The sequence below is a fragment of the Anser anser genome, assembly GCF_964211835.1.
Source record: "Anser anser genome assembly, chromosome: 14".
NCBI classification, from domain to species: Eukaryota; Metazoa; Chordata; class Aves; order Anseriformes; family Anatidae; genus Anser; species Anser anser.
Window position 1 is genome coordinate 1162441 of NC_139735.1, and position 16482 is coordinate 1178922.

At 48.2% G+C, this 16482-nt stretch overlaps 1 protein-coding gene across 3 annotated transcripts in view; it reads left to right on the forward strand.

Moving 5' to 3' along the window:
• The first annotated feature begins 11022 nt into the window (after positions 1-11022).
• NR3C1 (nuclear receptor subfamily 3 group C member 1) overlaps positions 11023-16482 on the forward strand; it is a 66326-nt gene continuing 60866 nt past the window's right edge. The window contains exons 1-3 of one of the 3 annotated variants that reach the window (XM_083798698.1): positions 11023-11212; positions 12573-12775; positions 13221-14410. In XM_083798698.1, the coding sequence (XP_083654824.1) occupies positions 13224-14410 (1187 nt within the window). In that variant the 5' untranslated portion in view covers positions 11023-11212; positions 12573-12775; positions 13221-13223. Of the gene's footprint in view, positions 11213-11859; positions 11993-12572; positions 12776-13220; positions 14411-16482 lie in introns of those variants that run through there. The other 2 variants (XM_083798697.1, XM_083798699.1) reach the window with 2 other exon arrangements.

The window sequence follows — 16482 nt, forward strand, 5'->3', positions numbered from 1 at the left end:
TGGGCTGTGCCTGCAAGTGGGCTGGGAGCTGCACCGGCTCTGCCTGGAGTGCGTAGGAAGCATAGGCACGCTCACCAGCTCGCTGCCAGAAATGTTTATAATAATTCATAGCTAGTAATAAGCGCCAGCTTCTCCTCGTCTGTGGTAAGCCTCATAAATCACCACATTTGCAGAACTTTTACCATCACATAAGCTCTTCTGTTGTGACAGAAGGGGTGTGTCTGGCTATTACCTGCACACTAATGAGTAGTTTCACACAATACCTGAAAAACAGAGAAATTTTTTTTTTTTTTTCCAAAGGAGATACATTTTCTAGAATGTTTTGCAATGACCAGGGGAGTCAAATTCTACAGCTGTGTTTCTAACCCAAATTCTTTCACTAACACACTCCTGCATAGAAGTTTGCAAATTTGGGAGTTTTAATCTTGCAAGAGAGCCTGTTTGGCCAAACCCTCCTGTTCAAGCTGTGTAGTCAGCTGAGAATTGCTGTCGTTTGTGTGCAGGGATGTCAGGCTCTTGCTCCTCTCAGCATGGCTCTGGTCATTTCCTGAAGTTACTCCAGCTTCACCCAGGTAGGTATTCCATCCAGCAGAACTGGGCCTATGGGTTTCATTTGCTGCCTTTTTTTTAATAAAAGGTCAGATCCATTCCTCTACTCCCTACTTCTTGCTACTTCAGTACAGCATTCGTGTCAGATAAATTGAGCTATCAAGGGAAAATTAGAAGATTCTCTAAAGGGTCAAAAAGTGCTTAAAGTACAGAAGAAAAAGGTAGGCAGAAATAGATTATTTCAAAGCGAAAGGAGATTATTAGTGGAGTCCCACAGGGATCTGTACAGGACCCGTGCCATTCAAGGTATTCATAAATGGCTTGGAAAAGAGGAGGAGGTGGCAGGAGGTGACAAAGTTGGCTGGCGATGATAAATTATTCAAAGTTGCAAAAGCGAAATCTATCTGAAAAGAGCTGCAGGAGTGTCTCACCACAGTGACTAGATGATAAGAATAGCCGGCTGAACTTACTGCCAGTAAATTGTAAGTAATACACATAAGGAAGCACAAAATGAAGTAAGAAATGTATATGGATGTGTGCAACAAGCTGTAAATGAGGCATTGGCTCCCAGGAAAAAAGAGCTATTGGAGATACATAGTTCTGCAGAAACACAAGCTCGATGCTGGCTGTCAGGAACAGGCTACCAGCGAGTTAGGAACTGTGAGGGAAGGAGAAAACAAGCCAGAGAGCATTCCTGCATTACTGTATCTTGTATGGTGAACGCAATTCTGGCTGCCCATCTTGGAAAGTGTACGTTAAAGCTAAGGAAGGAATAGAAAAGGTCAAGAATTATAATTAAAGCACAAAAACAGCTGCTGAGAGTCTGGAAAGAAGGGAAACCTCAGATGAGAGGAGGGGTGGCAGTGGGAGGCCTACAAGATAAGAGAACTGAGATCTGTCAGGCGGATAGGCAACAATTATCTGCTCTTTCTAATGGTACCAGAGTCAGTGGCATTAAACTGCAGCCTAAAAGAAACAAAAGAAACCGTTTGTTTTACCCAGCATGTAATTAAGCTGTGATGCAACACGCAACAGATACCAAAGTATCGCCAGTTTTAGAAAGAGACCTCGAAGGAGCAGAAACCCGACAGTGTGGCTACCCCAGCCCCGCGGCCCGAGGCTGTGCCCCGCGCTGCCCAGGGCCCCAGCCCACCGGCCGTGCTGGCTCCTGGTGGCCTGGGCCCAGCTGCCCGGGCCATGCTGGCACCTGGTATCCAGGGGGGCTCGGCCCAGCTGCCCAGGCCATGCTGGCACCTGGTATCCAGGGGGTCTCGGCCCAGCTGCCCAGGCCATGCTGGCACCTGGTATCCTGGGGGGCTCGGCCCAGCTGCCCGGGCCATGCTGGCACCTGGTATCCAGGGGGTCTCGGCCCAGCTGCCCAGGCCATGCTGGCACCTGGTATCCTGGGGGGCTCGGCCCAGCTGCCCGGGGCCTGCCCGCTCCCACCCCAGGTCCAGGCACTGCATTCCTGTGCACGGCCCTGGTCGCGTCCGATACCCTGCGTGAGCTCCCTGCCGTGCTGCTGAGGTAACGCCCGCAGAGTGGGATAGGTGAGAGCGTGCCTGCAAGCGTGGCAGCGCTTCCATATCCCTTGATAACTCCTGAAGTGACAAGCCGGATGCCCAGAGCGAACCGAAGCAGAGGTGTGTAACTGGCAGCGAGCTGAGGGGTTTGTGCCCCGACACCCAGCCTCCGCCGCCGTCACCTGCCTGGGGAGGCAGAGGGGCTGGAGGTGGCTGGCTTCGGGCTACTGCTGAATAAAAAGCAGGAGAGGCACTAATCCTTAGAGTATTTCATGTGAATCTGTTTGTGATAGAGTTGTCTGTTTTCTTGAAGGGTTTGGGATCCACATACGAGCCAGGGGCTCGGAGCTCCTGGTGATGTAGAAACACGCGACAAAATAAACACGTGTGTTAAAGGGTGTTGTACTACCATAACATTTAGGTTGTCCTTAAACTTATTTTACCTCTCAATATAAAATTAAATTATTTTAATTTATCATTATTTCTGGAACTGCAATTTTGGCACCGCTTGCTGTGATGTCAGACTGATGCCAAGCATAATCTTACTGAGCAAATAACCTTAGCTTTTTTATTACTCTCCCAGCTAACATCACAGAAGAAACCTGTTTAAAACTGAAGTCCTTTAAAAGTTATACTCATGCAAATACTGTAACAAACAAACAAACAAATAAAACAAAACAGGGTATAAGTAAGATGGAATGTGAAGTATAAGGACAGACATCTATGAACACTTTTTCTAAAAGTAATTAAAAGATCAAGACTGTGCACCAAATTCATTCATACTGTCTGTTTTCTTCTTTGAAGAAAAAAAATAATTTTCATGTCCCATCTCTTTCCATCTCTTTACTTAATTCCTATGAATTCCTCCATGTCAGGTGTGTGATATTTAAGAAAAGGTTTAAAATTTTTCTTCATATGTAGCATGCACTGCAATTCACAGATTCCTCCCCATTGACTCCTGGGCTTGGATCAGACTCTAAATTTGTACCCATCTGCGGTACTAAATGTGGCAGAAATCAGAATTATGTTTTCAGTTTAAGGAGGTGTCATATCTCTTGCAGTAAAGACAGATGTTTTAAGAGGTATCTGACATTTCATAAAACATTTTTAGTGGTAACACTTCTCTTTTGCTTATACCTTTACTTACATTTTTTACTTATGAGTCTGAGCTTAAAACTCGCAGTCTGGAATCCTGAATTTGTTTTTGTAGTAAACCCAGTTGTATATAATTCTGTTTTACTGCTAACAAGCCCCAGATTTATAGAACAGGATTTGTAATTACTAACATGGGAAGGTATGACTTGCTTTAAAACAAAACAAAAGAAGTATCATCTGCTGTGTTCTGTGCTCCTGCAATGTGTCTGTCGTGTCGAAATTACACGGTAACGCACTCCCATATTCGCTCAGGCTCTCAGCATGTTAGTACCATGGCTGCTTTGGAAGCGTTTGTTAATTTGCCCCTTTGTGGCACCATTACTATGACAGCGTTCCAGTCCCCAACAGGAGCACATAAACGGAAAATCAAATTCTATTTTCTTTATCATTTGCACTTGACTAACTCTTCGTACATGGCGATTCACGGACTTCTCACCAGACCAGTGAGCAAGGGCAGGCCTCCATCCCGCAGTAAGATCTGCCTCTCTAGGTAGTTCCTAAATGGACAAAGCCACAGCTGAGCCAGGAGGACTGCACAGCGGCACAGGGAGCTCCCACCCCACTCCGGTTTCTGTCCTGCGCGAGGCACTACACGTGCACCAGCACTGCAGAGTACGGCACTGATCGCCTCCTGCGCTCAGGGAGTAGCAAGGCAACGTTCCCATCCCTGCATGCCTGCTGCCCTTTTGTTAGTATTTTTGCCCTGTGGGACTACAAGCACGCAATGAGTGTGCAAATTTCCGTGCCCAGGCTCCGCTCTGTGCTGTTCCAAGCAGTGTCCGGGCCTCCATGGCACGACGAGCCCACGCCACCTTCGTGTGCCTTGGATGAGGGGCAGTGCTATCACCACATGTCCCGGGCTGCACTGGAATCTCTGTCACTTGCTGCTGATTTTTACCAGGCATTGTGTTGCAGGAAAAAATATTGGTGGAAATCAGAGGTGGTTCTTTTCTTGCAGGCATCCTGTAATTAGCTAAAGTTTTCTTTTCTTCATAGAGAGGTCTTGATGCATAAAACAAAAGTTTCCTCTTCCTTGCATGTTGTTGCCAGATGTTTCGGCAAAACTTAAAAACAACAAAGTTATTTGTGCGCGCTTACATATGACTTCACCCCTAATGCCTGTCTCAAAGTGCCCTCCTCCTCAATTAACCCAATTAATTCTCCCCCAATTTCTGAACAGTGTTTCTATTGTCTGTTGGTTGCAGCATTTTAGTATTGCAACCGTTTGTTATGGATCCACGTCCTGGCATTCAGCAAGGCTCAGTAAGACCATAACCTTCTCAGATTAATTTCCACTTGCAGATGAGATTTCATTTTTACACAAAACAGCTGCAGACGAAAGCAGCTCTCGATGTTTTGTCAGTGTCGACCCAGGGCAGGGGGATTCAGCACTTGGATTGTTCTTATGGCTTCAGTAAACACCGAGGCCCGAGCCCTACTGATGGAACTAGAGCAAGTTGATATCAGATTGTGCCAGAAAGAGATTTAACCCTGTGCGGGGCCTTATCAGTTGGCTACAGGCTTCAGTTTTCCTCAGCGCGTATTGATATAATGAGCTTGGAGGTGTGTTTCATTTCAATGAATTCAATTTCATTGCAGTTATGCACAAAGTTTTACTCTGTGCGCTTTTCTCTTTCCAGTGACAACTTTTATGATTTTTCTCTGTTCAGGCACAAGCCTAAGAAGGGCCAACAGACTTCACCTTCCTGGGTAAAGTTCTGCACCTCAGAACTGAATGCTGGTAGCTGGTTTGTACTTAACACCACTTCGCTGCAATTGGCAGTGCACATGCAGCCTTTTACTGCTCACTCTTCCCAGTTAACAGGTTAACACGCTTGCCAGCCTGAACCAGCTCAGGTGTGCCTTGAGCATCTGGCAGAGCCCTGTGCCACGGGACATCTCTGTTAAAGCCAGCAGGGGTGGAAGCTGACTGTGGTCTGGGGCAGGACACGTCCGAGTCCAGCCCTGGGAGGGGGAAGGGGGAAGTATTCTGTTCTCTGAGTGCTCGGGAGAGAAGGTGGGGATAAAGGGATCCTGATGAAACCGACCCATACGTGTGAAAAGGAAGGATCCCCGAATGGCACGGTGGAAGAGCTAAAACAGAGGTTCGCGTAGAAGTGAAGGGCCTGATGGGGAATCAAAGCATAAAATATAGCAGTGCAGCAGAACAGAATAAGGACCAGCACAGGGAATAAAGACAGGAAAAAACACATAGAAATTAAAAAAATACAATGAGCTATTAACCTGCGGAGGATGAAGGAGGGCATGGCACAGACCCTCTGTGCCTCAGTCTGTGACCTACTAAAGTTAATAGCAAATGCGTACTTAGATTGAGTTTGGGCCCAGGAGTCCATGCAGACAAATAAATCTGCAGTCATGAGGGTGCTGCTCGTTGCCTGTTCACAAGGAAACGTGATCCTCTGCCTGTGGAAACCGCAGCTGGGGAACATGGTTTTCCTTTCTGGCTTAGCTGGGAAGCTATTGACAGACTGCAGTCACTGGCTGAATGACTTTGATGTATGTTCAAGGACTAAACAACATTGCTTACAAGCTGATAGGAAACAAAACTGACCTCCTTATGAGACAACCACGATCTCAAAGGATCTGTGTTTGTGAAGAGCATGAGATACTAGGCATGTCACTGCCTTTTTGTAGAGACAACAGATTGCAAAGGGAGGAAAAGGTCTTCCTATAAAACTGTGGCATTGCATGAGCTGTCAGATGCACAGATGCAGAATTAGCATTTCATAGGAAAAGGCTATGCAACCTTTATTTTTGGTGCTTTGGAGCAAGGTTAAGGAATTTATGTTTTTTTTTTATTTGTGGACTTAACATTGTATTTATTACAAAAGTGCAAATTCTTTATTCTGTATAATTCTGAATAATCATCGTCCAATTCCTGGTATCTCTGCAAATATTTATATAGTACGATTTTATTTCATTAATGTGACTTTTGGTCACTAGTGCTACTATGCCCGTGGTTTGACCAAATTCTTTCCATTCTGCAATGTTTTTGATATTGTAGCTCTTGTTCTTCAGCATTTTTTTTAACTTTAGCTTATCTTTATTGATTGCTTCAGAGATCAAAGACATCATTTGTGTCCATTTCAGTACTTTAACTGAAATACTGGCAAATCAATCACTTAGCCTGCAAACTTCTCTGTGCTGCCAATGTAAAGTAGATCCAACCAATTGAACTTGATCTCCATTAATTGCTAGCACCATTTCAGACACTATTTTCTTGAAGGTTACAGGGAAAGTTGTTGCTATTGTATTTCACAAGCACATCACTTCATCTGGAAAAACTTCAATCTTTCTTTTTTTCTTCTTCTAGTCTGTTTCTGGCACTAAAAGTGATTTAGTACAGATCCTTAGTGGCCTATATATATGTTTGCCAACTGGGACCCATGTGTCAGCTCCATTCCTATTGGGCTTGTCAGCAGTTTGTAACTGAAGAAATTTCCCCATATTTTAAACTTCCTTGTGTACGACCATTTTAAAGTTGTTTCCTTGAGTTTAGAGTAGGTTAATTTTTTTCTCTGTGTGACTCCAGACCTGTTTTTCACCTATGTGCTTCCTGTGGATTACATTTTGCAAGCTCACTTCAAAGTCACATGTGGCATCACCTCCTTGTCTTAGGGTTCTCTGCCCTGTCCACACTAGCCCCCAGACAGACAGATTTACATCTGCATCCGGCAAACCAAGACAGCTCTCTTCAGTGCTTCAGATGTTTCTTTCGGACATTTGGTCTGGAGTGCTGTACGCGGATCTGAAGTTGGTTCTTGGTTTCCATCAATTGCTTGATCTCTGTAAGAGTCATAATTATGTTTTAATGATTTAATAATGGTTACAGTTAAATAGATATTTTAATGTCCATGTTTAGTATTTGTTAAGGTTGAAATTTATTACCTTTGCAATATTATTATATTGTGGAATAGGAATGTACAGTCATTTGTATATTTTTAAAAACTATTATTTGAGAACTCAATATCACTCTTCTCTGCCTGTGGCTCCCCAGAACTACTGGGTACGCTGGATGCTCACCAGACTTGGAGCCCTACTTGCTCAGTCTCTTTCAAAATTATACACTGATTTACAGCCAAAATTTTTATTGTCAGAAAAATGCAGTTGCAGAAAATACATTTCAATCCTTCTTTTGATCCTGTTTTTTCCAGATATTTATTAGTTCTTCCTCAAATCAAAACTTGTTTAGAAATAATTCTTCTCTCAGGTTTCCAAATATATTTTTTTTACGTGGAATATTTATACATACAAAATTATTACATGTCCTGAGATGGACATAAAAACCTCCTGTATTTGAACTCTTTAGTTATTTAACCAAATTTCATTTTTTTAGTTATTTAACATTTGTAAAATAGCCACAGTGATATTATAATGACTGTTATATTGCAAAAATTGTATATTTAGAAGAGGACTAGTATTAACAAGGATGGGGTTTATCTAACTGACTGTTATTGCAGAATGCATTTTTGAGTTATGTACAAGGTACCACGTTACCCCTGGACAATGGTTTTACAGTATGTTTATTTTCAGGATATAGGAGTACCCGAGGGAACTTTTCTGTTTGAAGGAAAAGAAAAGGAGAAGGAATGGTCAGGTTGTTCAGTCGGACAGCATTACTCGCATGAGGCCAGAACGCTTCGGCCAGGGCCAGGTGAGCAGGCTGGGCAGTGCTGCTCCTCGATCCCGCGGGCTTTGCGCTAGCTCTCCTGCAGTAGCACTTGTAGCTGAAAGAAGCGAGGATCAGCAATGTTCTCCTCCCAGCTTTATGTACTAGAAGCAGAAAATACCTGAGGTTTTTCTTCTACTCAGTTCAATACAAGATATGTAAAGGGGACAAATGCAAAAGTAAGAATTCTCGTGTATAGTAGCCAAGTGAAGCCAACGAACAAACCTGACTTTGTATTCAAACGTGACTGCAGCTATATGGTTTACTGTGAGTGTTACCAACGATGACCTTGTAATGAGCGCTGCTGTGCTTACCAACAAATAAAAATCGTCCTTCATGAGAGTAAGAATGTAAATCATTCTACCCTGACCAAATTCCATTTCTGCATATATCGCACTCTGGTCTGCCGCAGCATTCCCTTCACGAAAAGCCTGTAGGATGCTCTATTTAATCACAGTTTTGCACTCTTGTACAATGTCACTGTGTGATGCCGGTAGATAAATTCTGTTTAGCAAACTAAAATCATGCCCTTTTGGATAAAAGATGATATTAAGATACAGAACTATTCATTAGAGAAGGAATGTCCTACTCATTACCATGCAAAAACAGTTTTAATCAAGCATCTGAGCATGTTTATAAACAGATGTTTCATCTAAATGTCTTAGAAATAAACAGCTTTGGTAAACAAGTTCCCTGAGTCTACAGAAAGTTGAGAGTGAAGCTAGCATACTGCGGTGTTACAGCTCTCCTACGCAGGCTGATGTCCTTCCATACGTACCCTAGACTTGAGTTTAGCAAAGTTTCACTGGGTAGGAGGGGTGCCAAATGCCAGGCAGTTTCTGTGGTAGAATGTTCACAGAGCAATAAATTGAAGTGAATTTGCTAGGTATAGTCGCAGAAGTATGTTAGGATTTCATGCTTTAGGACACATTCTTGCGTTTGTTTCATACAGAAGTCCCCCGCAACATTCCTGTACCTGGTAGCAAAGATTCTGTAGTCTTTGTGAATAGTCTGACTTCTCTATTTCCCTTGGATAGGAAGAAGTGTTTCCTGTTAGCTGTAAATTCATTGCATCATTCAAGAAGCACAAGAAGACAGTTTTGAATGCTATTTTAAATATGTCTTTCAAAAATCCATTAGATTAAGGGGTATCGAAGAGGAATATCTAGATTTTTAGAACCATTTTTCATATGTACAACATAAATGATTAAAAGATTAACACACTGTGCATTTATTTTGCATATCATGTAACATGTATCAGTATCTTCCAAAAGTCATCGTTGCACTAAAAAAAAACCAACTCATTACTTAAAAATTAAGGGCAGAATAATCGTGCTTTTGAAACATTGCTTTTATTTGGCCTTTTCTTTCCCTTCCTGGTATAAGAATAGCCAAATTTGGATTTAAATAGCTGGAAAGACAAAAACCTATCTCATTAATGTAACCTGTATTATGCAAAGCAATTTATTGGGTACAATACTAACTATTTCTAGATGCTAACAGTCTGTCAACACACTTCTCGTACAAGCATTATCTGGTCATCATCCCCAAGTTCATTTAATTGTTCTGAATCAGAACAATCGATACGCACGGAAAAGGGCAATCACCACCCTCCCCCTCCATCACCTAAATTTTTACCAGTTCCAGGGAAAGCCAAAAATCACTTGTTCTGCCCTGAAAGAGCAACCTGTTCCTCTGAGCTTTCCCCACTTCTCCAAGGCAGCAGAATTTTCTACTTTGCTGTTTTACTTCATTGGTATTTTTAACTCCTGGACTACTTCCTCAGTGACAATTTCTGGTCTTTTCTTGTCCAGGAATCTGTCAGGAATGACTGACTGGTGAAACAGGATTGTCCCAACAGCGAGCAGACTGAACCGCTGTGGATGTTGCACCCCCAGTGCTTCATCCTCCTGATGCCTCTGCATCTAAATCCAGCTTCAGATCTGATGAATGCCTAGTTGTTTCTTTAAAACTGTCAAAATCTGTTAGTCTCTTAGGGAAACGCTACCGTGATTTGCGAAGCTGAGGCACGCTGCTCGGTGGAAACATCTGTGCTTGCAGCGGGACAGTTCCTCCCCGCCCTGTCCCCTTGGCATCCCCTCAGCTACTCTGCGGGCTTTCATCCCTTCCGACCTCCACGGACTTGGGCTCGCGCCTTCCACCCCAGCCCCTGTCCGCCCCCCAGGAGCGGTTTTTTGACCTGGAAGGCGCCTTTCCCATGACTTTTTGCCGTCTTTCCGCGACCCCCCCCCCCCCGGCTTCGCTCTCCCCGCCCGGCTCGGCGCAGGTGAGCGCGGCCCGGCCCGGCCCGGGGGCGCGACCCGGGGCCGGGAGGAGCCGGGCCGGGGGGAGCCCTCCTCGGGCCCTCACCCCGCGGCCCTCGGGGGAGCGGCGGCTGCGGGCCGGGGCGCTGCCCGTCGCCGGGAAGTTGGGGAAGTGCGGGAGGAGAGAAGCGGGGCGGCCCCGCGGCTCCCCGCTGCCCCTCGCCGGCCCCTCCGGCAGCCCGGGGCTTGGGGCGGCCGCCGGGGGGACGGGACGGGACGGGACGGGGCGGGGGGGGCGGGCGGCCCCTCGGAGCCCGAGCGGCGGCTGCAGTTGCCCGCCTCAGCCAACAGGTCGCACCGTTCCCCCTCGCTTGGGCCCGGCGGGCGCTGCCCCGCGGTGCGGCGCGAGGGGCGCCGGGCCGGGCCGGGCCGGGTCGTGCCGAGCCGAGCCGAGCCGGGCAGGGCAGGGCACGGAGCGGAGCGGGCGCTGCCGCCGCCCCTCCATGTGCCGGCCGCCTCCGGTGCCGCTGCACGTCGGGGAGGCGGGCGGGAGGAGGGGGAGGGGAGGAGGCCGCCGCCGCCGTCCTCCATTTTGTGGCTGGGGCCGGGGCAGAGCCGTGCCGAGCGCCGCGCTGCCCGGCCCGCGGGCGGACGGGCGGGCAGGGCAGGGAAGGAAGGGAAGGGGCGGGCGGGCGCGGAGGGCGCCGGGCGCGGGCAGCGAAGGAGCGAAGTCTGCGGCGGCAATTAGCGCTAATTAGCGGAGGGGGCGCCGCGGCGGAGGGAGGGAGGGAGGGAGGGAGGGAGGGAGGGGCGGGGACTAGGTCAGGGGCTCGGGCCGGTGGGAGGAGGAAGGGGGGGGGGGGAAGCGGGCGCCCGCCGCCGCGGCTCCAGGAGGGGCGGCTGTTTACTTCCTCCGCCCGCGCCCCTTCCACCCTTCCTGCCGCCCGCCGGCTCCCCCAGGCCGCCCCCGGCCGCGGGGCCGCGATGGCAGTCGGCGGCTGAAGGAGCCCCAGCGCCCCCCCCTGGACGAGGTAAGGGGCGGCGGGGGGGGGGTCCCGCGGGAGGTAGGTGGGGGGGGGGCACCGCGGACTGCGGCCCGGGGAGCGCCCCCCGAGGGGACGGGGGCGGGCAGGGGGGTGCCGGCGGCGGGGGCTCGGTGGGAGCCCCCCGAGGTTTGTTGGGGGGGGGGCCGGTGCTGCGCGACCCCCGCCCGCCGCGCGGCCCCGCGGGGGGGGGGCGGCGCGGGGGGGGGGGTGAGCGGAGCCCGCTGCGGGGCGCGCAGGCAGCCGTGGGCTGGCCCTATTTTGCAGAAGTGGGTGTGCCAGCGAGACGGCTCAACAGGTCTCGACACATTTCTCTGAAAACTGCACTTCGCGAGGCGGGATTCGCTGCGGTCCCGCGGCTTCAGGCGTTGCGCGGCTCCGTTTTCGGGTGTTCCCCGCTCGCCGGACCCCTGCCCCCCCCCCCCCGCGTCCCTGACGCGTCTCCCACCCCGGGGGGGCCGCCGCCGCTTTCCCTGAGGCGGGGGAGCTGTCAGCCGGAGCGGCTTCGCCTCGCTGCCCCCGCCCGCAGGCACGCGGCAGCCCCCCGGCCCCGGTGCGGGCGCTGCGGGCCGGCCCCCGCCGTGCCCCCCCCCCCCCCGATGGCCGCGCCGCGCCGTGCCGCGCTCCCCAGCCCTGCCCGGCGAGGGGCCGGCGGCCGCGGGCCCGTTTTGCGCTCCGCGGTCCGGTGTCGGCTCGGAGGCGGCTGTCAGGGCGCCCCGCCGCTGCCCTAGGCACGGCTCGGGAGGTTTGGCGGCTCGGGAAACGAGGGTAAGAGACGCCCCCCGCTCGGAGCTGGCGGGGGCAGCGCGGGGCCTCAGGACGGGTTTCGCCTGGGGAAGTTTCCCCCGGGCCGGCTGCGGCCGGGGCCACCTTAAAATCTTTACGCACGGAGACTTCTCTGCCGATTGCAGCCTTAACTTTGGCATACAGAGAGCTGGGGCTTTCATCGGCAGTCTGAGGAAAGTGGGCCGCGGAGCCGGCGGGTTCGTCGTTCGGGCGGTGTGAGCTCCCCGCCTGCCCCCCCTGCCCGGGGGGGTCCTGGGGGCCGGGCCCGAGCTGGCCCCGGCGGCCCCTTGCAGGCAGCCGTAGGCAACAGGCGAGCCGTATAGACAGTTTGCGTCCGAATTTACGGTCGTTCTCCAAATATTTGTGCTCCGTGCTGAAAATAAATATAGTCAACACGGGCAGATGAAACTGATGAGGTTTGTCCTCGGCGTTAGATGTGTTCCCAGAGCAGCGACGAGCGCTTAAAGTTTCTGAAGTCAATAAAAATCCTGCTTTAGTTTTAGTTGGTTTTTAGTTGTAAACGTGCGATTTGTTTACAGAATCACGTTGACTTTATTTCAAGGTTCACAAGCTGCGTTTTGAGCTGAACTTAGGCAGAGTTTTGAGGTGCGGAGGTTGTACAGCTACTGGAAAATAGCGAAATGGTTAGATTTTGGCTGGCTGGTGGATACCGAGCTTGAGAAGTGGGTTAGGGAGGCTGCTCCCGCCTGCTGTGAGTGATGCATCGGGACCTGCAGGGACAGGGGAAACCGGCTCGTAGAAGTGGTAAATACCTTCTCTCCTTCCCTGCTCAAGATGCGTTTAAATACCAGGGGAAGTCACCCTCTGAAATTCGTGAATTGGGTACTTCAGCAGTTCGTGCACTTCCTTGCTTGCTGAGATGGATAACAGAGCTTGAGAGAGCGTTCAGAAAGCTGTCCTACGTTGCAGTCCGATTCTGAGTTGTGTGCAGGCAGACTTACTGCTTCATCCGGGCTCAGCAAAGCTTTATAAAAAAAAAAATCATGTTACCACTCAGCTATGAACAAAAACCAAAAACAGTGGGTTTGGGAAAGATGTGGCACACATCCGCTTGTAACTTGACTTGCTGTGCTCTCGTTCTCAAAGTAGTTAAACGAGGTTCACTAGGCTAATGATTTAGACTTTTTTTTATTCTGTTATTAAAATATCCTTCGTGTGCTAACTTTGAATGCTTGTTATCTTTTTATAGCTAATGTTGAAAGTAATGGATTCCAAAGAATTGCTTAACTCGTCAGATCAAGACAAAACGAGGAAAAATGTGCTCATCAGTACCAAAGGAGGGATTGTGATGGACTTTCATCCACCCTTCAGGGGTGGAGCTCCTGTGCAAGCCCCTGTATCTACATCTCCTCTCCCTGTGTCTTCTCAGTCAGATTCCAATCAGCAACCTGCTCTGGCTGATTTTTCAAAAGGATTAGTAAACAATGTGCCTCAGCCAGACCTCTCCAAGGCAGTGTCACTCTCCATGGGACTGTATATGGGTGAAACAGATGCAAAAGTGATGGGAAATGACCTTGGATTTTCGCAGCAGGGCCAAATTGGCATCTCTTCTGGAGAAACGGACTTCAGGCTCCTGGAAGAAAGCATTGCAAGCTTGAACAAGTCCTCGAGCCTGGCAGAGGACGCAAAGGGAGCAGCATCTTCTGAGGTGCCGCTGGAGCCGGATTTCCCCGGCATGGCTGGCCGCAGCGTCCCCTTAGAGCCGGGAGCGTCAGTCCAAAGCCAGGTTGGCTCTAATGGTGGCAACTTGAAATTATTCTCTGAAGACCAAAGCACCCTGGATATTCTCCAGGACTTAGAATTGCCACCAGTATCGCCTGGCAAAGAGCCAAATGGGAGCCCGTGGAGGCTTGACCCGTTGCTCGATGACGGTGGCTTGCTGTCCCCGATATCCGCAGACGATGCGTTTCTCTTGGAAGGAAATTTGGGGGAAGACTGCAAGCCTCCTATTTTGTCTGACACTAAACCTAAAATTAATGACCGTGGTGACCTTTTACCCAGTTCCAAAATGCCAATGCCTCAAGTGAAAACGGAAAAGGAAGACTTCATTGAACTCTGTACTCCTGGCATAAAGCAGGAAAACATGGGCCCAATTTATTGTCAGGCAAGCTTCTCTGGGTCTAGTCTACTGGGTACTAAAGTCTCTGCCATATCTATCCATGGTGTCAGTACCTCTGGGGGACAAATGTATCACTATGATTTAAATACTGCATCGCTCTCTCAGCAGCAGGATCAGAAACCAATTTTTAATATCATTCCATCTCTTCCTGCCGGTTCAGAAAATTGGAATAGGTGCCAGGGATCAGGGGATGAGACTTTAGCTCCTTTGGGAACGCTCAGCCTTTCTGGCAGACCTGCTTTCACTAATGGCTATTCAAGGTAATTAGTTTTTGTTTCTCTTTATTAAAATGTTACAAGTATGTTTAGCACAACTGCACGCAAGCTGGCTTTTTTATTTTTTTCCCTCCAAGTCGATCGTCACTTTCTCATTCGTTGTGTACGGCCGCCTGATCGAGTATCACCGATGTGTGGTTCTTACATTGCTCGGCAGTAATTTTCACCGGGTACTCAACTCTGGGTGTGAAAGGGAGGAAATGAGGAGGGGAGCTGACAGGCTTTAAAAAATAAAAATAAATCTAAAATGTGTCCTAAGGGGAAAATCGAATATGTGGTGGAAGGATCCATACACAAGGCAGTATAGAGGGAAGTATTTAAGTGTATACAAAAGCTACTTCATTCTCAAGGGTTAGAGGATAAATCACTGTGGTGTTCTTTTTCCCCCCTAGTGTTACTTAAATGTTAAGCACAAAAATAACTTGGTTGCTGGGTAAATTTCTAGAATTACATTTAAGCCGAAGTAGAGTTTTAGCTTTGCTTGGTATTGCATTTACCTTACATGGACAACAAGATTCCAAGTAGGAAATACTCAGCAGTTCGTTTAATAACTGCGTTTAAAGAGATAAGAATATTTGCAGTAAGATTTAAACATACCTGAAATTTAACTCTTACGGCGAACTGGAGGAGGGCTTGCTTATAGGAGGCTCTCTAGGAGGAGGGCATTCTAAGGGATCCGGCGAGTGTGCGTTTGTAGTAGGGTTTTCTTCAGCTAATTCAATAGCACGGATATCCAAGTGAAAGACTTTGCCTTTCTGGAGTAAACACAACAGTGGCAGCTTTCTCAATGGGTAGCTGTTTGTGTCTCCGCTCGCAGTCGGAGGACAGGTTCTGATTTCAGTACGCGCGCCTAGTGGTGTGTTTTTCTTGGCTATTCCGTGTTTAACATAGCCTTGCACAAGCACGGTGTTCGGTCTCGATTGAGGAAGAGTTCTGTGGTGTGATTCAGTGGAGTGTTAGAAAATGGCTCTTCAAGTCCAAATGCATAAAACCAGTAATTGTGGGCTTCTAATGAAGTATCTGTTTTAACTTTCTTTTTTTATTGTCCCACTGACAATTGATCCCCAGAGTGTTAACTGCCCGTCTCCTTGCCCGTTGCTAGCTCTGGTTTCCCACGGTTGAAATGAGATGTGTGAGCGTTCCTTGGTCGCTTCAGGAAGACAACTTTTAATTTGCTTTCATTCTAAATTTCTGTAGTAGTTTTTGATTTTTGTAGGGGAGATGTGTTTTTCTTTGGTGACCTATTTAGAGCAAACTGTAGTGTAGGGAAACCAGGAAGGAAAATCAGGATTTATGGAGAAATCCCATTTTGATGTATGAATATTGTGTGCCTTATCACTTATTTTGACAGAGCAGAAATCCTTTGTACTTACCTTTTGCATAACCAGTGCAACTTCCTTGTCGTTTTTCATTGGTTTTATGTTTGTGTGTGTGTGTGTTTTTCCCATATATTTATCTCCAATGACAATCATTACAAAATCTGTATCAAAGCAAGAACAACTATTTCTGGGGTTGGGAGATGAATGTCAGAGCAGATCCCACGTACATAATGGAAACAGCACTTCTGAGAATTTTTGTAAAGTTCATGCATTGTTTTTATTTTACAGAACTATTTAGTTAGAACCAAGCGCATTCGTATTTGAACGGTTTACACACAAATGTTTGTCGGGCTTTGGGGAATTTCATAAACACCGGTTTTACATGCTTTGTTTCTGATAATGTTGTGATGAAAAACCCACTCAAGCTACTAATGTGTACAGAATATATCTGATCCTAGAGTAAAAAGGACAGCAGTGCTAGATGTTATCGTTGCTTTTATGAAGCAATTTTGGGGAGTGTGCTTAGTATGTTTTTATTGGAACTGACTAGGCACTGATAGCAGGCGTGCTATCGAGAGCTCGCAGCAACGCGCGGTGCAGCTCCTGCCGTAGCAGGAGGAGGCATCTGAAGGCTCAAGTCTGCCTCAACCACTGCGTGGTGTTAACAGTGTTGTTCTGCAGGTTCCTGCTTCCTGCAAGACTGTTTTGTATTTTAATGGTTTCTTATGTCTAATTTAA